We start from the raw sequence: 22462 nt of genomic DNA on the forward strand, positions 1-22462 counted from the left end.
CTACTCTGCTGGTTCGCATAGAACTGGTTATAATCCAACCGTACAACCAGGCACAAAAACTGCACCGTCTCAGTCGCGCTATAAAAGTTCAGCGCGTCGATCAGAAGCTTCAGATGGTAGATAAACCCGTCCTCAAATTCGTTCAGCCGCCGCATAGCCTTTTCAATCTGTTGGACCTGGCTTAACGGTGCCATTGCCGCTGTCTCGACATCCAGCTGCGTCTCCATCGCCATCAGTGCACGCGTGAACCGGTCAGTATAGTTCGTGAACTTGATACACGTCGACATGAGCTTTGAATAGATCTAGAGGCCGTGCATATGAAAGGCTTTAGAAAACTCCGTTCTTCTTCGTCTTCGATGGATCTCCTTATTGCTTCTGTCCCCCGAAACTGGCATGTCATGTAACACACGTACCCTCAGTAACTTGGAGTTCGTCAACATGCACTGGTTCAAACATGTATCCAAGAAATCAGAGTGAATTTGTAGCACCTGGTCCACAGTAGAAACCTTCGCCAGCTTGGATGCCAAATCTCTCCAGTTGGGTTCCAGCACCTCAGAGCAGACATAGTACGCAAACTGCTGCACGAATGTCAACATGCTTGCGCGTAGACCATACACTCGTCCACGCCACTGCTTCAGCGCGGGCGACGCATTCTTCCAGACACTCGACTTTGCGTGCTCTGTCCAGGTATTGCAAAGGACTTGTTCGCCGTGCTTGAGGTACAAGAGATGACGGAAGAGAAGCTGGTACTTTGTCAGGGCTTTGCGAGATATCACAAGTGATAATGGGAACTTGACCGAGTAGTCCAAAGTGAATGCATCAATTCCTATATTATTATAAAACGTTAAAGTACCGCTGTTAATATCCGCATTTAAGACTAGTATTACAGTCCATGAAGAAGTTGTTCATGCAAGCATTAAGTACCTGCGAGAGATCCCTTGGTTTGAGTAGGGGGCTCCACAAGAGCGGAAGTGACACCCTCCATCGATGTCCCACCAATCGCCTCATCCTGCCAAGAGCCATTGGAGACATGTTGCTGATGACCTTCGCCACTGTTTGCGCGGCTGCGTGTTCGTGCCTTGAATGCCTTCGACTCTACACGGTCACCCAGACCTAGCGTCTGACCCTGTGCCTGGCCTTTGATGCTGATGATCCGAAGCAGCTGGTCCACCAGACTGAGATGAGTCATATCGACCTTGAGGTCCTCCTTAAAGGTGTCGTTAACGGTGACAGATGATGGGTTGCGGAGGACCAAATCCAAAAGTGACTGCAATTTCGTTAATGACACTTCCCTCCATGGCCGCTTTAACTCGACCGAGGCAAGGTCCAAAAAATGAGTAAAGTAATCCGACTGGTCCAAGAAGAAATATCTCTTCATTGACCTAGAATAAATAAAAAAACGTGCTTGTTAGAGTGTAGTTGCAGAGTGTAGACATGCCAAAAATGAAGGAAGGTGGCCTAAACACCACTAACCGAAGTCGCCCGAGCAGCTGCTTGTCCTCCAACAGTAGATCCAGTAGTTTCCTATTTGCGTATTGATATGCTTCATCAATCGTGTCCACCAGTCTGCCGCCGCTCAACGCCGCCAAAACATCGTTGCGTTCTGTGTTGTTCGAGGATCCAAAGGCCTGACTCGTAGCAGGGTTCGATTGCTCAGCATTGGAACTGGAGAGGTGGATGCCGCACTCCCTGATCACGTTCAAATATTTCCCTGCGAGCAAGATCTTTGTTTTGTGAGGGACCAGGAACGAGGGTACGTAGTTTCCCCTAATCGTGTACCGCTGTTCCCAGTATGCGTCGGCATCATTAAAGTCTTGCTTAAGACCCTCCTTTTTCACCCTGCGACTCTCTACAATCATGAATTCTTCGTATGGGTCCCGGATCTCGCCCTTATGGATCCATGATTCCAGCATAGCAATGTAAGGTACAGAAGCCTTGTTGAGTAGAAATCCGTACAGCTTTTTCGTCACTGGATCCCTAAAAACCGTTAGTAAGCGAAGTAGACGCATGGTGAGTATTTGAGAAACAATCTGAACAATAGCATCCCGAAGTCATAGAACGTACCCACTCATGTTGAACATGCCAGCAGCAATAATAGCGAGAATGCTGCCTCCTTTGCTCTCCAGAGGAATTCCTTCCTTCGGGTTTAATAACGCCTCTATATCATCGGCGGGGGGCTCCTTCCTGCCTGCTTCCCGTATTACGCCGACGAGGACATCCAGAGAGCTCAGTGTCTGCATTGTTGGCTGAATGTAGTACCACAGCTTTTGGAGGGTAAAATCAGGTGAAGAGCGGAATTGAGTTTCCAGCTGGGCTATCAAGATCAGGTATTCCTAAAGGACGAACATCGAAACCAGTGACAGTCAATCTCATTGTACTGCAGGCGAAGACAAGGTGAGGCATCCTTGACATTAGCCCATACCTTTAAAAGATTCCTAATTGCAGCGCAGAGCGCATGACTCACGAATCCGTACTCAAACCGTGAACGCAGCTCAACAAATGCTTCTAGTGACAGATATATAGAGGCGAGTGGTAATATCCTTGATACAAGGTCCCGCAATGAGGGGTCTATTAAGAAATGATGATGCAGGTATAGTCAGCTTCAGAGTCCAAAGTCATGTCGAGTATTTGCATATCGTCAAGCACGGCTGCTTACCAAGGCTTTCATCGGACTTGAACTCCAAATGAACATAATCCATATCCTGATCCTTGGCACTTATGGATGGGTGCACCATAGTGATATATTTTCCCTCGATACCCTAGGTGTTCGCCATAGATGAGAATACAAATGTTAGATAGTTTGTAAATAGCGATCATGTTTCCTGATGGGCGCGCCAATGAGCTGCGGACTTAATTCTTTTTATCATACCATCATTGTAAACAGCAGGTCTTCGATGATGGCGCTCTCCTGCATTTGAAGACTCAGTGTCCCTGCTTTTTGAGGCCCCCCTTGCTTCGAAAACTACAAGGCAATAGTGGCAATGAACTGATTAGTGATGCCTGCTTTGGCTGAGGTCTTTCTCCCAAGATGCTGCAGCTGGTTGGTCTTATTTACTTTGTCAGCATCCAGGCGTGATCTTGACGCCATCCTGGAATTCAGGGGTGCCCGGAGATGACTGTTCTCGTCGTGTTGGGTATCATGGCCTCTACCTGTTATTTCCGTAAGATGAAAGCAGTGGTTGTGAGTTGCGCTGTCCTGCAGGTTGCACAGACAAAGACGCCTATGCAAGAGGATTGACCGAATGCTGACCTGTAGAGTCCTTGGTAATCTTTGAGCTGATCTTTCGCAGAAGGTCATCTGCGAACACTCCAGACATATCCCTGTTCTTAACCGGCATCGAGTCAGAGCGCGCCCGCATTCCAGAGCTGCCTTGGGGCTTTGTACTGCTCTATGCAATGCATGCAAGCGTTTGAAATCCGGATGTTAATATAGTGTATCCGCCATATGAAAAAAACATTTCGAAAAGATAGGCAATATCGCACCTGTGTGTCACTGTGCAAGTTCTTGAAGCCTCTCCTAGATGGGTCTGTTTGCGACTGGCCTGCAGGTGCAGCTGCCATCCTGGGAAAGGTGTGTTCCTGTAGCGTCGACTGTGGTGCAGATCTCTGAGGACGGCCTGTCATAGAATCAATTCCGTTGCCCTTGCTGTCATGTAAGAATGGTGATTTGTAACTTTGAAGAGTCCTTCAGAGAGAGGTCTTTTTCTCGGCGTAGCAGTGGTCGGTAGATCGTTTGCTGCGTTGCTGCTACAGAAGGTTGGTTGTCGTGTCTCCTGTTCGGTTGACTGTCGCGTCGAGGTTGAAGGTTGAAGGTAGAAGTGTGCAGGATGCAGCTAATGCGTGTAAAAAAAAAGTGGCTCGCTCCCGCTAAGGTGACGTATTACTACCCAAATCGGGAAATTCTTCTTGAGAACCTCCGGTCTGGCAGTCTTACCCCTGGGGCCATGTCGATAGTCAACTGCATATCGTTCTTCTCTTTCTTAACGTTCATCTGATCTCACTTCCGCTTTTCGTTCCCTCCCTCGCCCGCTCCTTCCCCTCATGAGCGCATTCCTCACACGAGCATCCCTTTCCAGGAACGGACCCACCCGGGCTGCTATCCTCCCAAGACTTGTCTCGGGATCTCGACATTCTACCCACGCAACCCTGACCTCGAGCACTGCCAAACAGCGATTGCAGGCTCGATTCTACTCTGCAGACAAACCGCCTGCTCCAAAGAATAACAACACCACCAACAACGGCAGCAATAAGAACAACAACCATGGAGAGAATAGCAACAAGGGCGACAAGGATAGCAACCCTCAATCGTTCGAGAATATTTTGGGCAAGATGCTGCGCGATGCAGCAAAGAATTTTGAGAACAAAGGGCAGCCCCCCAAGAACCCAGGAGGCAACAGGAACACCAACAATTCTGGTCGCAACAGCAACAACAACGGCAACAACAACAGCAATCAGCCTCATGGTCACAAACCCTTGTCGGACGGGAATAACAACAGCAACAACCAGAACTTTTACACCATGACCCTCAATCCCGGCACCGTCTTGCCGATTGCCTTCACTTCTTATGTCCTCTACAAAGCTATGTCGCCCTCAGATATGAGCCGAGAGATCACCTGGCAGGACTTTCGGTCGACTTTCTTGGATAGAGGACTGGTGGATCGGCTCGTGGTCTTGAACAGGAATAGGGTCAAGGTCTATCTGCGTCACGACGGACCCGGACCCACTTCAGGAACATTGGGTCAGCCCCATGGAACAACTTACACCTTTAGCATTGGATCTGTCGAGGCTTTTGAGCGCAAGCTGGACGAGGCGCAATCTGAATTGGGCATTCCTGGATCAGATAGGATTCCGGTATCGTACAGGGACGAGGTCAATCTCTTCGGAACTTTGATCCACTTTGCGCCTACTCTGCTGCTAGTCGGCGTGCTTGTCTACATGGCCAAGAAGGGCCCCGGAGGCGGTGGGCAGGGTATTTTTGGCGTTGGAAAGTCCAAGGCGAAGCTCTTCAATCAGGAGACCGATATCGCAGTCAAATTCAAGGATGTCGCCGGTATGGACGAGGCCAAGCTCGAGATCATGGAGTTCGTCAAGTTCTTGAAGAATCCTGCAGCCTATGAAAAATTGGGAGCAAAGATCCCCAAGGGCGCCATTCTGAGCGGTCCTCCCGGAACAGGAAAGACGCTCTTGGCTAAGGCAACGGCAGGCGAGGCTGGTGTTCCTTTCTTGAGCGTATCTGGATCCGAGTTCGTCGAGATGTTCGTTGGTGTTGGAGCTTCACGTGTCCGCGATCTCTTTGCGAGCGCCAAGAAGCATGCGCCCTGCATTATCTTTGTGGACGAGATCGACGCTATTGGAAAGGCACGTGGGAAGGGCGGCCAGTTTGGCGGCAATGACGAGCGCGAGAGTACGCTGAACCAGCTGTTGGTTGAAATGGATGGTTTCGGATCGAACGAGCATGTTGTTGTCCTTGCGGGAACGAATCGACCGGATGTGCTGGACGACGCCTTGATGCGACCTGGTCGTTTTGATCGTCATATTGCCATTGACCGTCCGGATATCAAGGGTAGATGCGACATCTTCAAAGTCCATCTGCGACCCATCAAGACAAACGAGGACATTCCGAAGCTGGCACAGAAACTTGCTGCATTGACACCAGGATTCTCGGGAGCTGATGTCCACAACGTTTGTAACGAGGCAGCCTTGATTGCTGCCAGACATAACCAGGATACTGTCACAGCGGCTGACTTTGAGGCTGCGATCGAGCGTGTTATCGTAGGTCTCGAAAAGAAATCGAAGGTGCTTTCGCCAGAGGAAAAGAAGACGGTCGCATATCATGAGGCTGGCCATGCCGTTGCGGGATGGTACCTGGAGCATGCGGATCCTCTTCTCAAGGTATCTATTATTCCACGCGGAGTTGGCGCTCTGGGATATGCTCAGTACCTGCCCAAGGACCAGTATCTGTATTCGACTCAACAGCTCATGGATCGCATGTGCATGACTCTTGGCGGACGCGTCTCGGAGCACATTTTCTTCGGCACCATCACCACTGGCGCCCAGGACGATCTCCAAAAGGTCACCAAGATGGCCTACGCTCAAGGTAAGAGCAATCTATGAATGCTGCGCTGCTGTGCCATTGTGCTACTGTCACACAAAGATGGAATAGAAACGAATCTCTAACGCTCTATTTTTCCTCTTTGTAGTTGCAACCTATGGTATGGACTCTGAGCTGGGACCGCTTTCATACGGCAATCAGGATAACAAGGATTCATTCACGAAACCATACAGTGAGCAGACTGGTCAGCTCATCGACAACCAGGTCCGGTCCTTGATTGGCCAGGCCTTCCGTAAGACCACCAATCTCTTGACAGAGAAACGTGTCGATGTTGAGAAGGTGGCGAAGTTGTTGATGGAGAAGGAGGTGCTGAACCGTTCGGACATGGAGCGTCTCCTTGGCAAGCGGCCCTTCCAGGACAAGTTGCACGAGTTGTTGGGAACCGAGGTCACCCCACAGGATGCGATATATATTAACCCTGACTCTTCGTCAGCACCATCAACAACACCCTCGCCTCCTACAATCTCATAGAATCATAGAATGGGGATGCTCATAGACGACCGCACCCTACCTTGAATCCAAACGTATATTTCTCAAAGACATGACATGATAAAAGAAACGACAATCTAGACTCAATAGATGCACCTTACCGGCTTTCACGGTCAACACATACTCACTAATGTTTTATTTTCCTTTGTCCGTTTTGTTGTTCCCTTATCATTCTTCCACTGTGTTTGGTTGCTTTCGAGTGGGCATTGAGACGTCGCTGGCGTATCATTTCTATAATATAAATTTTGTGGCCATGATGCGTCTGACTTTTGCAAAATTCTCGGGCTTATCCATATCAACATGTGCGCATCCAACATCGTGCGCCTCAATCGTTTCATGGACAAAAGGCCTCTAGTCTCCTGGATCAGATCGCCGCACCCTCATGTTGCTTGTCCATAGCTTGAAGAAGACCTTATCGCCCCCGGATACTATTCTGGAGGACATTATGGGCCTTGTCGTATATCATCCTGCTCCCCTCCGCTGTATTGTTGTCTGCGTATTGAGTCTGAAGCTAAGAATGCGCTTCTGCATCCTCTTGGTACTGGTTTAACTCCTTTGCAAGCTTTGAGCGCTCCGTAGCTGTGTCCACGATAACCACCAGGGCTACCTTCACGCCCATCTTCTCGAGTTAATCAGCCATACAGCGGGTAATACTACCTCCGAAGGATCATCCCGATAAACGATATGACGCATAAAGCTACACACGGCGAATTTACTCAATTCGGCTTCAAGACCGGTGGCAGAAGAGAAGACACAGAAGTCCAATCACAGAGTGGGGGCAGATACGGCGGTGCGTTGTACAAAAGGAACTTCTTGATCTAAACGAAGACAGATTACTAAGTGTTATAGATCACGAACATTTGCTTCACAATACACACATATTGTGGTGAACAGATCCTGTGGAGAGCGAGAGTGGCAATGAGGGCGAGGGCAAGGGCGCATGTAATACAGGCGTTCAAAAGAGTGGGCTTTTTTTTTATCGTCAAAGTTGCCGATAAATTTTAGGAGGCTGACTCTGTCCCCTTGATGCATGGACTTCCTCCTCTCAATGGGCATCCATGGACATCAAAGTACAAAAATGACGGTCGCAATTATCTTCCGTATGGATGTGAGGGGCTGCTTTCGTTCAAGACGAAGCACCTGCACAGTGCTCAAATCCAGAAGACACAGCCAGCTTCTGCGAAGATCTGATAAGATCCATGCAAGGTCCGACTTGGATGTCCAGAGTTTAACCTCTTGTATGCCTCATTTCTCGGACCTTTTTGCTAGCGTCGCATTTTTTTTTTTTTTCATCCGATGAGTCTAGCTTGAAAATACATCCGAGTTTTTACCCGAATAATAACTGGAATCCCATTAGTAATAGCGTCAGGCGATCATGCCTTTCATATTCTTTCGAATGAGGGTTGCACACAATGAAAACGTGGCAATATTGTTGGTGTACCAAGAACCGTTGAACCGTGCACCCATGCAATGTCCCCCGAACAAGTTGTTCTTATAGCACAAGTTGCCGGAGCTGCTAGTTATATGAGTTACTAGGGTCTAGAGATTATCCCACAATGGCCGGAAAGTGCACATGAGCCCCTCATTGCAGTTTTTGTCGCCATCATCAATAACGAGGATCCCAGAGCTCCATGCATCCCATCCTAAACTATCACAGGGCGACAAAATGCGTATGGATAATTACAATGTATCCAATTTATCTTTAACATGCACATCCTTAGCTCCAAGACATGGCGCTCGATCGACCACGCCTCCGATGCATTTCAGAAAATCAAGTATTTCCAATAACAATGTGCCCCATGAGGATGCTTACCGAAGAACAAGAAGCCTAGTCCATACCTGTATGGGCATGAAAAAATCATGCCGCGCATTTTCACATTCCTTATTTGAAGTTCTATTGGTCGATTTTAGCCCCTGGCGGGAAATTTTGTTTTTGAAACGCGCTTATGTAGTAGCACACGTTTTTATTGGCTCAGCACCCTACAGAGACAAGAGGCAGGGGCCCGTGTCCGACAAGGTAAAACGCGTTCAAACGCGTTAGATGTTAGCCCCCCTAATATCGGCGAGCAGTAAAAATAAATAGGCCTAACATGCACCATACACCGCATGCTTTACCCGAGGGCCGAAGAGGAGAAAAGATTGCGCGGTGTGGAATTTTCTATCCACTAGGGGAGACTATAAAAGTCGATGGTCAGTCTGCACACCCGGGCACTCTGCACTCTTTTCTTCTCCTCTTCCGTTCTCTCTCTCTCTCTCTCTTCCTGCCCTCACGCGCATACGCGGATACATCCACATTCATCTCTGCCTTCCTCCCTCGACACTGTTCTTACCATATCCTACTGCTATCCATACTGCTCCTCCACAGTTCCTGTAATCATCACTCCTTCTCTCCATCACCGCAACTTCATCTTCTTTTTACTTCGACGCTCATTTTTTCTGTTCATATCCCATTCTCCTGTGCATATCCACATTCTGTCGCATACCACCTCCACCAGCACACCTCCGTATACGCCTTTCTTTGTCCCTTCGCTGAATACCATTTAACGGCTGCGACCTACCGACATCGTCTCTCTCTCTTTCTCTGTATAAAATAACCACACTCCCTCCGACCAACACACACCACCGCAATGTACAAGCAAAGCAGTGCTCGCGTTAGGCTGTTGGGAACAACCGCCTGCCTGTTCATTGTCTTCTTACTCGCCATGATCATCATGGGCTCCATCGGCATCAACGGCAACTATACACATGCGAACGGCGACAGCGGATGTTTTCTCTACATGACCATGGATGGCAAAGTGCCCTCCTTTAACAGCAGTAAGAAGAGAAAAAAAAAAAAAAAAGGGCCGATTTTCAGTAGGCTCGTTTTGATTACACTAAACTAGCTCGCTTACGAACTTTACTAACAAATTAATTCCCGATTTTTTCTTTTTTGGTGGCGTCTTTTAGCGTACTGTCAGTTCCCAGTGATTGGTGCCGGCATTGTCAGTGTCTTTGCAGTTCTTTTCCTCGGCTACTGGGCCGCGGTCGTACAGCGCTATGATGAATTCGCTCCCACCATCGTCTCTAAGATCTTCATGGGCTTCAGTGTCCTCTTGGCCGTGTTCGCATTTTCGATCTGTGGCGAGTTGGGTATCGGACTCAATATTGGCTGTCGCTCCGTTACCTCGGGCCAGGGCCTGAGCAAGTGCCAGTCTACAGTGGATAGCTTCCAAGGTATGTGTGTTACTCACTAGCATCCGTATAAGGATAGGCTCAGCAGCACATAAAACACTCGGACTTTATTTTCTAATCCGACTTTCATCCTTTCTTAGCACTCAACACTGCACAAGTGTCTGCGGGTCTGATGGGAGGCTTCTTGCTGGTCGCCTTCACCCTTGAACTTATCCAGTACAAGAATTTGCCAGAATACGACACGGATCCATACAATACTCAGGAGGCATACGCCCACCAGAACCCATCCACATCCGAATACCAGGCATAGGCGTCCTTTCGAGGCCCTACACGCCATGATCATCCACCTACTACGTTAACGAACCCATGTCATATGTACCAATGTCTATAGTCTCCTCAAATTCCCTCACTAGTGTATGTCTATGCAAAATAAATCCATTATCTCTTAGCATCTTAGCATTTCAGCACATTCAGGCGAAGTGTGGCCTGTTCAAAGCATACGCATTTCTTTTGTTTTATTCGTTCCACGACCAAAATACCAAAATGCCTTCGTACATGCCCATTCTATTCCTTCGAATGGCATGCCGCTTCATGTTCCATCGTCCTTTTCTCATCCTTCCTTAAAATAAGGATCCAGCCATGCGAGAGATTCCCCTGCTCATCAATCCGCCCATCAGTCCACCAGCGCTAGAGCCACCCAACATGTTCGAGGCGAATCCTGAAGCCCACTTCTGCTTCGCATCCTTGTCGCACTGTGTGTATCCAATCACGTTCGCAAAGTTCAGCGCCAATGCGACCGCAACGATCAGCAACCAGGTCAGCTTGAAGGTCAGGATGCACAGAATTCCAAACACCACCCAGACCGCTGGAGCCACATACAGGCCTGTCCAGAACAGGCGCGAGTCCACGGGGTTGAGGGGGCGACTTGGCTAATACATTTGTGGACGTAGAGAGAGAGAGAGAGAGAGAAAGCGTAAAGCAATGGTTTAGTTCTCTTTCCCTATTTCCTTTCCTTTAATTTCCTTTGCTCCTTTGTCCCATTGTCCTTTTGTTCCTTGACAGTTCCCTTGTGTTTGTAACTTACGTCGCGGGACTCGAACAGCCATGTGGTCGTACCATCCTCCTTGTTCTCGTTCCACCATCTCAGGCCGACCAAGAGCCGCCCAGAGACATTCTTGACCGTCCAAAAGTCGAACACGAGCATAAGCACGCACAGGACAAAGATCAACACAAAGTTGTCCGTGAACCAAGTTCCGAAAAAGTAGATACAGATCGCTGCAATGCGGAACAAAAAGTGGAAAATCAGGCACACCGGATGACTATGTCATAATAAAGAAGGCAAGAGAGTAGACAAACGTTGTTAGAAGAGCTGCATTGCTTGATAAATAATAAAAAAAAAAAAAAAAAAAAAGCGAAGAGCGTAACTCGCTTGTTGCGAAGTAAACTGTCGGAAAGTCATCCCTCCATGTCCTCCATAGATATCACTATCTTGTTCCAGCAGGGCTTCAAACAGCTTGGTGATGCTATTCATCCACTGCAAACCACATCCCATATATCAACTCCTGCTCTGAATCCCCATGTCAATCTAGATAACTTCGTCGTCGCAATCCTGTACGTGTGTCCATGGCATATTTGTCGTCCTTTTTATCCTTCTCCAGCCATTGTTTTTGCTGTTGACCCCTGAATAATACCTCGACTGCTTAAGAAGCGAGGGCTGGCCGCCGGCCTCAAGATCTGGCTCGAGGGTGTTGGTGCCCATTGGCTGTGCGTCTGATAACAGATTCTGTCGGTCTGTTGTCGATGCCTGAATAAAACGAACAGTGATGCAAAAAAAGACTGGTCGTGGTTAGGATACAAGGCTATTACGGTATCAAGTCATTGCCTGCAATGAGGTCCAATGACTATGGATTTACCATCGTGTGTACGTGTGTGTATGTGTGTGTGTATATGTATGTGTATGTGTGTGTCTTCGTGCTGAATCCTCCGTTCTTCTGCTCCTGTTGATCCGATGTGTCGAGCGCTAGTGTCCTGTGTGAAGCAGCAGATGATGTCCAGCAGAGATGGCAGGTTGAAAGAGATGAAGCTTGGCGTGTGGCTAATTTTAGGCACAGAATTGACCAGGCGCGCCACCCTACAAAATACCCGCAGAATCAAGTAGGAGAGCGAAAGAGAGCCACTCCAGTCAAACAGTATCTCTTCATATATCCCGTACACTCGTATCCATTCGAACAACTGCTGTCTAGTCTATTCATAATCAGATAATTATCATGGGCTTCGAATGTCCCAAACACATCGACAACGGGTCATCAGTCCACCAGAGCTCGCAGCACCAGCAACGTCGGCAGTACCAGCATTACCAGTAGAATGGAGATGTGAGCCAGGGTGCGCTTGTGAATTCATATAACCATCTGGAACGCATGGGAGCAGGCCAGAGATTGGCCACGGGTATGATGGATCGGTACGTTTTACCTTCTGTCATTTTTTTAGCGATTATTCTTTGGAACACTCAGAAGGGGGCTTTAAGGGTTCTGTTGTTGCCACGGACATATCTGAGGCTGAGAACTAGACCCCGCAGTACGGTTGAAGAAGCAAACTCTTAGATAAAGACATGAGCAGGAAGGGAGTTCTGTGGAACAGGGGGCGCCAATGTCTTCATCAAGCTGTGGAGCGTTGCAAGGACATCTTTGGGAGATTGGACAAGATCCAGGAGATCGTTGGCGCAACGGAAGAATAGATGTTGACATAGGTCTGAACATATCGGGACTTCAGGTCCCCAAATGCGGTCCTCGGTACCGACGAAGGTCGAGGAAAAAGAAAGGCCAGGGTAGCCGAGATAAAAGATAAGAGGCGCTGGCTACTTCATCACAGTACACAACACAGTCTGTAAGACCGACCGAGCGCAAGTAGCGCAAGCAATGCTGGCAAACATGTGTGATGCACATAATGATGAGGACAGATGATTTATCCATGGCTATTGCGTGATAGTTACACAGACGAAAGATCCCATTTCTCTCTCTGCCATTGTGTATTGCTTCCTCGGTATTGTAGCAACAGCCAAAGAGCAGTCGAAATATCGTTTTGGTTGTGTGTGTGTGGGGGGGGGGGGGGGGGGGGGGGGAAAGGCTATAAGAGGATACACAATCGGCCTCGAACCGGAGTGCGCATTTGTTTTTTTTTTTGCCACGTCCTCATTAGAGTCCCTCCGATTCATGGGAGAGTGGGATCGTGGTTGAGCGCACCAGGCTGTCGGTGACAGGGAAAAGTGTCCCGGTTGGTCGAAGCCCTTGAAGCTCAAAGAAGCGCACTTCCCACTTCGCCTTGGTTAACCTCGCCTTGATTCACTTCGCCCTGATTCATTTCGCCCGGTGTCAGAGTCGGATTTTTTACTTCCTGTCATTATTTCATGTTCTGTCTTTCACCCTCCTGTTCTCATGGCCTGAACCTGCGCTCTTTTCCACATCCAACCCGGGTTTGCATGGCTTTGAGAAAAAAGGGTACGCGGTGGTGCCCAATCAACTGTGCCCAGGACAGGAAGACGTGCGGGCATGGCCTTGTCGCGCAAATTAATATGCGCCAGCTCTGATTACAGCAGACCCTTTTGCTACATCAGTCGAAAACTACAGTAGACAATGGGTGAACTCTATACACAAATAAGGTTCTTGGAACGTTTGGAAGGGCAATCGGTCCCAGGGGAGCGAAGGAGAGGAAGAGCATTCCGCTAAACGCAACTGGTATGGTGTAGCTCTAGTTAGACCGCATCGCTTCTTGCCTCATTCCTTTCTTCATTCCCTCATTCCTTTCCTCATTCTTTTTCATACCCTCGTACGGTTTATTGCACTTCTCGTGTTCCGTACACTTCATATCTACTCTTCTATCTATCGAACAATTGCCCTAATCTATCCTAATCTATTCATAATCAGATAATTACCATGGGTTGCAAAAGTTCCAAACATCTCGACAACGGGTCATCAGTCCAACACAGCGCGCAGGCCCACCACCAGCAACAGCAACCTGCTTACGGCCTTCCACAGCAGATGTTGCCACCCTCAACCTTGCCTCAAGGATGGTATGTCAAGGCAGCAACTGGACTAATAGATTAATTGTCTGCACCGTGCACCCTTGTGAGAAGTAAAAGGGCCTTTTGCACAGCTCAACAGGAATTCTTCGCACTCATCGTTTCCTTCAACGACTTTACCTTTAGGGTCTCGCAATTCGACGCCAACAAACAACGCCTGTACTATGTGTACCCGCAGACGGGACTTGTCACCTGGACTCACCCATTGGGAGCACAGGCAGATGCCCAAGAGATGGCACGGTTCAATCAGATTCGTCAGTTGCAGCAGCAACAGTATGGAAGTGTAAACCAGAGCTCCTTTGCGGATTCTTATAACCGCCAGGGAGGCATGGGAGCAGGCGCAGGGCTGGCTATGGGCATGATGGCCGGTACGTTGTCTTCTGTTAGCTTTGTTGGTTGTCAACCTGTTCTTTTTACTATCTTTTTTTACGAATATCTTTTAGAGCGCTCGATTTCATTTTGTATCGAGAGCAAACGAGAGATTCTAATTGTGTATCGTGTATTTACGCTCTATTGTCTAGGTGGTGCCATGGGTTTAATGGCAGGAAGTATGCTGACAGGCGGTATGCACGGGGGTTATTCGAACGATGTCATTCCTGCGAGCACAGACTACGGCGGTGGGGATTTTGGCGGTGGAGATTTTGGCGGCGGGGATTTTGGTGGAGGTGACTTTGGTTTCTAAGGACTCCTCGACAACCAGGAAGCGCACGAGATAGCCGGTACACGGAGACCTACTATGATTACGAATAATATAATGACGACTTTATACCTATATGAACGTTGGCTAATGATTGAAGCTGCATTCTTGTACCTTGCCTGCATCGTGGACACCGCTTGTCTTTTTTTATTGGCACCAAATCCCCCCAGACGACCCCTTGCCTCCGTCTGCGCGCAGACGTTCGAAAGCAAAGGCCCTACACGTGATTCCAAATATCTTGTTTACATTTGGCATTTTTTCGCGCTGGACCTGTGGGAGAGCACTGCCCTGCAAGAGGTCGCCTGGTCTGCAGCTACGCTTGTACCGTTCAACTGTCTAGTTCTATCTGTTTTTGCCTCCACAGCATCGTCAATCGTCCACTCGATCCCGGTTGCATCCTTTTCCCTCATCACCACTACACGCTGTTCCATCCTTAGACACACCAGCAACCTCGCTTCTCGTCCTGATTTTGTTTTTACTTTTGCTTTGCTTTCGCTTTTAAACATTGCCACCATGTCTGAATCTGATCTCAACCTCCCCACCATCGTCCCCCTGCTCCAGACCAAGGCCACTAACTCTACCAAACCCAACGCAGACTCGCGCCAGCAATCACCCTCCGTAGACCAGTCGGACTCTCCTATAATGCAACACCCTCACCTGGTTCCTTCGTCTCTCAAGGTCGAGACGGCCCTATTAACAAAAGAGCTGGCAAAGTTTCGGGCCTGTGACCAGAATACATGCTTCTACTGCCGTGAGTGGGCCCAATGGGTATTCAAAAAGACATTCGGCAAGGACAAGGATAAGGACAAGACCAGCCCGGCCGCCGATAAGAAAGGGGGACGTTCAGGTGGGTCAGTAGGACCAGGGTTCGGGAGTACAGGATCTGGGTTCGAGACCAAACAGAATCACAAAGAGTACGCCATGGTGGTTTGCGAGCGCTTTTACCAACGATCGACTGCGGACAGTGCGACGAATGGAGGTCAGGGACAGCCTGCAGGATCGACAGGCGCAGGATCAGTGGCTGCCGCAGCCATTGCAGCCAACAAAGCAGGAACAGGAACCTCTCCAGCACCCTCGTCCTCTGGATCAGGCCACGAAGGCTTTGTGTCAGAGATCGTCGACACTGTGCGCGAATGGATTCAACAACCCAGTGCTCTCTACACATCTCCAGAAGTCTTCTCTCTCGTCGATTTTGAGGCCCTGTACACCGCATATCCTCTCCAGAATCAGGAGCAGAATCAGCAGCAGGACGATGTCACTCCGATCCTTTCCACGATCACGATTGAGAAGGCGAACATGATTCTAGGGCACCATGGATATCCTTTACTTAAGAGGGTAACAAAGGCGCAGCTTCAGAACCAGATCATGAACCCCACATGTCAGCACACCAAGGGCCACTCTAAAACCCCTGCTGATCTGGAGCTGGACAAGGAACTCTTCAACGAAGAACTCAAGCGAATGAGAATGCGAGACCAGGAAGGATTGCGAAAGCAGATTGGACCTGTCTGGAGGCACGTCGAAGAGGCATTAGAGCGTATGGAAGGTGCTGAAAAAGTTCGATCCGGGATCTTGGGACCATCTCGCGCCAAAGAGTTTGCTCAGACCTACAAGGACCGTCTGGTGTCATTTCAAGAGGTAATCATGAATGCATTTCGTATCCCTCCGACGGGCGAGCAAATTGAAAGTCAACCGATCTTAACATTTACGGTCTTTGCCATCATAGATCTGGACAAACATCGAGACAACGGTCAGGAAACCAACTTCTAAAAAGCGAGGATCGACATCTGATAACAATACGATTGATCCTGTCGAGGAGGTCGATCAGGCATTCCAGCAGTTTATCGATAATCTCCAATACATTCATAGGCAATTGACAGCAGATGTTCTCGAGTCTTCAGAGAGATCTTTACGTGAGTTTATCAAGGAGTTGGCTGCGGCTCAAACAAAGATTCTCAAGCTGGCATTGACGCGCATACAGGAGGGCAAAGTAGGCGCGGCGAGGATCGACAAGATTTTGGAGGAAAGCCCCGAAAAGTGTCGCAATGCACTGAAGATGGTTGAGCAACTAATTCCCATTTTCGACACCAAGATGGGGCAGTTCCGAGTCCTGGTCTTGAATAAGCTCAAGGAGGTTGACGAGGAGGTTGAGGCGGTTGCTGCAGCGTACTTTCAGGACTCACAAAGGACCGTCCAAGGAAGGCTTGAGAAGGCCGCGAACAAGGAGTTTCGTAGGAGAATTAAGAAACTGGAATTTCTCTCGATCGAGACACGCAAATGGTTCTTCCAGTCTCGGCTTACGTTGTTCTCCAGTCTCGATTTCGCTACGGTCTGCTTGAATACCCTTGGAATCTTGATGGAGGAGGCCGAAGTCTTGGAGGCCGTCCAGCTTGGCTTACACGATGATCATTTCCGTTCACGAGTGCTGAAATCGCAGGAGGGAAGGATGAAGCTGTCCCAGCAATTTCGCGAAGGCGTCAAGACCGGTCGACGTGTTCTAGCTGTGATGATCTCGCGTCTGATGATGCGGGAGGGGGCGCGCGCTATGGGCGAAATGGCTGCCATCCAGAAAGAGAAGAAATTCCTCAAATCGATAGGTCAGGATGTGAGCGGCAGCAAGTTCAGCACCAAGGGATATCTCGTTCCAAGTCGCGACGTTACACCGACTGCCAGCGCTCATGTTTCAGATGACGACGATATTGACGGGCAGACTGGTACTGCGACTGTGAGCAAGAACAAGAAGAAGAAGGACAAGAAAAAGAAGAAAGCTGCCGCAGTTGTTGCTGCTGCTCCCGAGCCCGAGACTGAGGAGACAATCGAGGAGGTAGTTGCCGTGTCTCCCCACCCATCGTTACACAATGTCCGAGGACTTCTACCAAACCGTCCAGGGGAACCATTGACAGCTATATCCTCTAAAGAGGCAAGGGAGCTGAAGAAGCAGGCCAAGAGAGATGCGAAGCGTCAAGCTAAAGAGGCTGCTGAGGCTGAGGAGACCACGGCTGCTCAGGCGGCAGCCAAGAAAGCGGAAGAGGCTCGAATCGCTAGGGAATTGAGAGAGGCGCAAGCAGCGATTGAAAGACAGGAGGCTAAGGAGTTGAAGGATAAGAAGGAAGCAGAGCTGGCTCGACAAAGGAAAGCTGCTGAAGACGCTCTTGAGGCCGAGGCAGCTAGGACGAAGGCGGCCGCATTGGAAGCCGAGGCTCGACGAAAGGCACAGGAGGCAGAGGAAGTCAAGGAAGCTCAGGAGCGGGAGAGAGCTCGAGGACTCAAGGAGAAACAGCAGGCGAAGGACGTTACTGTCCCAGTCGCAAAAGAGTCGACCGTAACAGCCCCATCTACAGTGCCAAGTAGCACCAGCTCGACGACATCTGATACTACAGCGGCCGCTGCGCCACCTGCTTCGACCGTGACCGCTACCGAGACCAAGGTTCCGACATGGGGACCGTCGGCTGCTACTCTCGCCAACCGTGCAGCACAGTCAGCCAGAGAGGCGGATCGTACTCAACTTCCATCCAAGAAGCGACACTCCGAGGAACGAGGCCTGAAGTTCACGGGAACGTTCGATGCAGGGGATACGAAGACTCGTCATGCCAATGGAGCCACATCCCAGAAGAAGCGAAACGATGCGGACCAAATTAATCAGAAGGATCCTGTATCGGACGTTGCTCAAAATTTTGGCTGGATTGCCAGCAATGAAGGCGATCCTGAGGACAGTGGAACTGATAGCCTGGAGGATCTCGCTAGACTCCCTACTCAGACGTTGGTTTCGTTGGTGCATACTCTGCAGATTGAGAACAAGTCGCTGTTGACAACATTAGTGTCGATGCAGCAGCAGGTCTCGTCGCTGACGGAGCGATATTCGACGTTGGCATCGTTGGCCCGCGAGCACGAGCAGCAGGCGATTCAGGCGATGGAAAACCAAAAGCAGCGCGAGATGGAAGAGGTTCAGCGATATGTGTGGAAGGTTGAAGAGAGATGTCGCCAGCTGGAAAAGCATGTCCTGGCAACACATCAGCACCGTATACAGATGCAACAGATGCAGCATCAACAACATCAACTCCAGCATCAGCAGCAACAGCAACAGTCTCTTACCTCAGGGCCTCCAGGACTGGGATCGATGAGCAATATTTCGATGCCGCCACCTGGATTCAGCAACCTGCTTGGGATTGGTCGTCAGCCGTCTGCACCGTCGTCTCCTTCGCTGGCGCATCGCAGCTTGAATGGGATGGACTCTCCTTCGTCGTCCTCCATTTCTACAACAGCAAGTTCATCTTCGATGGCGTATCCGAGCATGATGTCGTCTGCGAACGGATCGATGGAATCACTCATGTCACCACAAGCAGGGCCCATGAATGTGTCGTTGTTATCGTCTGTGCCATCGTCGGTTGGTTCGGTGCCTCCAGGTTACGAGTCTGGGCCTAAGAAGACGCATTGGCGCCAACGAGGCGAGGTTCGGTGCGGCAACTGTGCTCAATTGGGACATGCAAGCGCTGAGTGCCAGGCTGGATGTCGGTACTGCGACCAGCCCGGACATTTGAGCCAGGACTGCCCGGCAATGGCTAACTCTCATGTTTAAGTTGTATTGTAGTTATATCACACATACGATCAATGTATAGTACGTTCCCTACAGAATAAAGACACCAGCATAATGCATTAACTGATGCCCACGGTATGTTGAATTTTTTCGCACGATGCGCGTAAAGGTAAATGCGGTTGGGTGGTTGGGTGTGGAGTTCATTTTTGGCGGCGTTCCTGTCCCTGCAGTAGAGAAGATCCTCGCGGGAGTTGACTCAGCAATCTTTTTACCCGAATTCCCAAAACTTCATTGACTCTGGTTCCTTACGCTAGCTACTGAGATGGATTTCGCACTTTGTCGCTTTGTGATTTTTTTTTAATAAGACCTCTACATAGGAAAGAATACATGCTTTCTAACGAAAGTTGATAATCTTGTTGCATCTTCGTTGGTCATGGCGGACGGGGACTGAAGAGCCAATTTTGAGGGGTGGAGCGGAGGTGGCTGCCCAGACTGAATCTGTGCGCATACAAACAGTGTCAATGAACGGTATACCGCCGATGGTAATGAAAAGGGGGGACACAGCGATGTATATCCTCTCAGTCGTAAACAACGGTGGGAAAATATACACACATGTATGTTAGTGTGATCTGTTTGGAAGGGCGCAAAGTGGCAATAAGATTCATCTGTCTTTTCTTTTTGTTGAGTCAGGTTTTGTAGGCGATTGTGTGGTGAGCCAACGAGACGCGTTGGTTTCCATGAGTGGTTTATGAAATGCGTATCCCGCCAACTGCAGGTGCTGTACACAAAAGCTCACACGCTCTCAAAAGCGCATGGTATGGCAGGCAGGCAACACGGCAGAAGGATTCCTGGGGAAAGCGTGCGAGCTTCACAGGTACAGTGGATGTGGATGCATTTGTATACAATTGGGGAGTTAGTCATAGTGTCTCCTGCAATACAAGAACGACAAAAGATGGTCAACAACAACCCCATGTCCGCAGTCATTATTGACAAGGTACAAGGAAGGTACCCTGGCAACCATGCTCGAGGTTCTGTAGTCTATGCGGGCGGGCGAAATTGTCCGGCTGTACTCTGATAGTTAAGGTTATTTTATGGCTGAATGCCGAAAGTTTCCCATGTGTTCAGTTCTGATCGGTCCATAGCATACACCTAAACAGTTCAGCTTTCGCTGCCCTGAAGGTTCGAACCATAACCCTGGCGAGGAAGGAAGCAAGGCGGCAATAAGGCCTTTTTGTCCCTGCACCAGTCATTTGTCAGCCTCGAGAGTATAAAAAATGAACGAGTCGAGCTCACTCCTCTTCTTCCTTTTTTCTTATCTCTGTCGCCTTTGCTTCTTTCTTCTGCCTCCGTTTCCCTCTACCCATAGACGAGTCTGCTTGCTTGCTATTCATTCTACCTAAATATCTTTCTCACTTCCCATCAAATGTCGTCGAATACCAAATCCTCTGAGCAGCCAATGGCCAAGGACTTTTCGTCCTTCCTCTCACTTGAGGGCGCCTCGCGCAAGAAGAGTCCTCTCAAGAGCTTGCTCCGCTTCATGGGAGGAGACATGATCTCTCTTGGTGGTGGTAAGTCGTTCATCTCTTTGCTTCTCGTATCACATACATACATATGGGCAATTGCATCCATTAGCGCGGTTCATTCTTCAACGAATACCATGCATCACGCACTGTAGTACCACGCTGCTACATTCTCGACATCCTTTGTCCAATTGATAAATAGACTATGTATTAATGCCAAACCTCTAATTAACTGTGTGCCCTCATCCAATGCTCAACTCTAGGTCTCCCTCACCCATCGACCTTCCCCTTCTATTCCCTGTCCGCCGAGGTTAAGAGCATGGACCCCACTCTCAATGCAGAATCTGCTACTAACAACACAAAGGCAGCCTCAGCATTGGGCGATCTCGTCACTGTCCCTCACGGTCCTCAACCTGGCAAGATCGAGAACTTGAGCGCATCTCTGCAGGTACTTAACCGCTGCATTTAGGATGATCTGCGTACCTTGATTTCTTTCATTTCGGTGGTGGATGTCGTGTTTTGTACTAATTTTTTTATTGAATATTTTATACTCCCACAGTATGGTATCGGTACGGGCATCAAGTCCCTGCGTGAATTCTGCAAGGAGCACGTCAATCAGATGCACCGTCCTCAATACCAAGATTGGGATGTCATCCTCTCTGCCGGTAATACGGATGCGTTCGCAAAGACCATTGCCATGCTCTGCAGCCGCGGCGACAAGATCCTGGTCGAGGAATGGACATACCCTGCAGCGCTAGAGATGATCGACCCCTTGGGTGTCGGTCATGTCCCCGTGAAGATGGATGGGGAGGGAATGTCTGCAGTTGCACTGAAGGACCTTTTGGACAATTGGGGATCGACGCCCGAGCAGGCAAACGACACCAAACCTTGTGTGGTGTACCTGATCCCAACCGGACAGAACCCTACAGGCGCGACCATGTCTATCCAGAGACGGAGAGATATCATGCAGGTAGCACAGGAGCACAACTTGATTTTGATCGAGGACGACCCATATTACTATCTTCAGTTCTTTGCTGGAGAGGATGAGCAGAAGGATGGCCAGACGAACGGGACAAGTGAGAACAGCCAATCTGGATGGGTTCCCTCGTTGCTCTCGATGGACACGGACGGCCGTGTGATCCGACTGGATACGTTCTCAAAGACGTTGGCGCCCGGATGTCGCGTGGGATACATGTCGATGAACGCACATTTCTGCACAATTGCTCAGTACCACAACGAGGTGACAATACAGCAGCCCAGTGGATTCTCACAGGCGCTTTTGGCGGAGATGCTGATCTCACACTGGGGACAGGAGGGCTATACCCGTTACTTGTTCGAGAACGTTCGCACAGAGTACCTGAAGAGATCACAGCATTTGCAGATGTGCTACAACAAGTATGTGGTCCCTCAATTTGCGAGCTTTATCAAGCCATCGGCAGGCATGTTTATCTGGATCAAGGTGCATGTAGACCAGCACCCTCGGTACGGAACGGTATCGGATTCGGCCTTGATGCTCGAGGTGTTCAGGAGCTGTGTGGAGAACAATGTGTTGATGGTGCCTGGTTGGCAGTTCAGCTGCAAGCCCAAGCCTGCGGATATTGACCCCTCGGACGTGTTGAACGTGTGGTTTGATGACCAGGCCACATACTTGCGTGCGACGTTTGCGTACGCGAGCTTTGAGCAGATGGAGCAGGCGATGGCTCGATTCGGCCAGTCACTGAGCAAGACTTTCGCGGCGTAGCTCTATAATAAGGGTCGCCTCTATAGATAATAAATTACATATCGAAACTCGAATACGTATTTTTATCGCTGGTGAAGGAGCGATGTGTGTGTGAGGGGTTTCAAGGCTCGAGTTTTAAGTTTGCTT

At 49.4% G+C, this 22462-nt stretch overlaps 8 protein-coding genes across 8 annotated transcripts; 6 read left to right on the forward strand and 2 right to left on the reverse strand.

Annotated features, from left to right (window-relative positions):
* BC939DRAFT_452011 (Spc98 family-domain-containing protein) lies at positions 1-3935 on the reverse strand (the record flags this gene model as incomplete). Its single annotated transcript, XM_051555749.1, has 11 exons — positions 3484-3935; positions 3251-3389; positions 3056-3150; positions 2870-2962; positions 2657-2759; positions 2423-2568; positions 2065-2333; positions 1474-1977; positions 925-1382; positions 414-826; positions 1-302 (listed from the first exon to the last, which is right to left on the reverse strand). Coding segments are annotated over exons 1-11 (2663 nt in total), but the record flags the coding sequence as incomplete, so codon positions are not given.
* Positions 3936-4518: 583 nt separating this feature from the next.
* BC939DRAFT_484121 (peptidase family M41-domain-containing protein) lies at positions 4519-6583 on the forward strand (the record flags this gene model as incomplete). The annotated part of the gene is made up of 2 exons (XM_051559236.1): positions 4519-6097; positions 6201-6583. The coding sequence occupies 2 exons, from the start codon at positions 4519-4521 to the stop codon at positions 6581-6583; spliced, it is 1962 nt and encodes a 653-aa protein (XP_051411955.1).
* Positions 6584-6948: 365 nt separating this feature from the next.
* On the forward strand, positions 6949-7253 carry BC939DRAFT_452015 (uncharacterized protein). Its single transcript, XM_051555750.1, has one exon. It carries the CDS (start codon positions 6984-6986, stop codon positions 7149-7151), a length of 168 nt encoding a protein of 55 aa, XP_051411956.1. The 5' UTR covers positions 6949-6983; the 3' UTR covers positions 7152-7253.
* Positions 7254-8784: 1531 nt separating this feature from the next.
* Positions 8785-10256, forward strand: BC939DRAFT_452017 (uncharacterized protein). The gene is made up of 3 exons (XM_051555751.1): positions 8785-9415; positions 9548-9814; positions 9913-10256. The coding sequence occupies exons 1-3, from the start codon at positions 9229-9231 to the stop codon at positions 10080-10082; spliced, it is 624 nt and encodes a 207-aa protein (XP_051411957.1). The 5' UTR covers positions 8785-9228; the 3' UTR covers positions 10083-10256.
* BC939DRAFT_452021 (uncharacterized protein) lies at positions 10257-11928 on the reverse strand. The gene is made up of 4 exons (XM_051555752.1): positions 11686-11928; positions 11464-11576; positions 10857-11091; positions 10257-10701 (listed from the first exon to the last, which is right to left on the reverse strand). The coding sequence occupies exons 1-4, from the start codon at positions 11686-11688 to the stop codon at positions 10393-10395; spliced, it is 660 nt and encodes a 219-aa protein (XP_051411958.1). The 5' UTR covers positions 11689-11928; the 3' UTR covers positions 10257-10392.
* A 1587-nt stretch (positions 11929-13515) lies between these two features.
* Positions 13516-14616, forward strand: BC939DRAFT_452025 (uncharacterized protein). The gene is made up of 4 exons (XM_051555753.1): positions 13516-13594; positions 13693-13838; positions 13974-14215; positions 14369-14616. Exons 2-4 carry the CDS (start codon positions 13702-13704, stop codon positions 14527-14529), a joined length of 540 nt encoding a protein of 179 aa, XP_051411959.1. The 5' UTR covers positions 13516-13594; positions 13693-13701; the 3' UTR covers positions 14530-14616.
* Positions 14617-14857: 241 nt separating this feature from the next.
* On the forward strand, positions 14858-19186 carry BC939DRAFT_529071 (uncharacterized protein). The gene is made up of 2 exons (XM_051561491.1): positions 14858-16179; positions 16268-19186. The coding sequence occupies exons 1-2, from the start codon at positions 15058-15060 to the stop codon at positions 19115-19117; spliced, it is 3972 nt and encodes a 1323-aa protein (XP_051411960.1). The 5' UTR covers positions 14858-15057; the 3' UTR covers positions 19118-19186.
* A 1312-nt stretch (positions 19187-20498) lies between these two features.
* Positions 20499-22336, forward strand: BC939DRAFT_477304 (pyridoxal phosphate-dependent transferase; the record flags this gene model as incomplete). The annotated part of the gene is made up of 3 exons (XM_051558663.1): positions 20499-20643; positions 20859-21043; positions 21155-22336. 3 exons carry the CDS (start codon positions 20499-20501, stop codon positions 22334-22336), a joined length of 1512 nt encoding a protein of 503 aa, XP_051411961.1.
* Between the last annotated feature and the right edge of the window lie 126 nt (positions 22337-22462).

The sequence above is a fragment of the Gamsiella multidivaricata genome (genome assembly GCF_025024155.1).
Source record: "Gamsiella multidivaricata strain RSA 2152 chromosome Unknown BC939scaffold_34, whole genome shotgun sequence".
Classification (NCBI taxonomy): Eukaryota; Fungi; Mortierellomycota; class Mortierellomycetes; order Mortierellales; family Mortierellaceae; genus Gamsiella; species Gamsiella multidivaricata.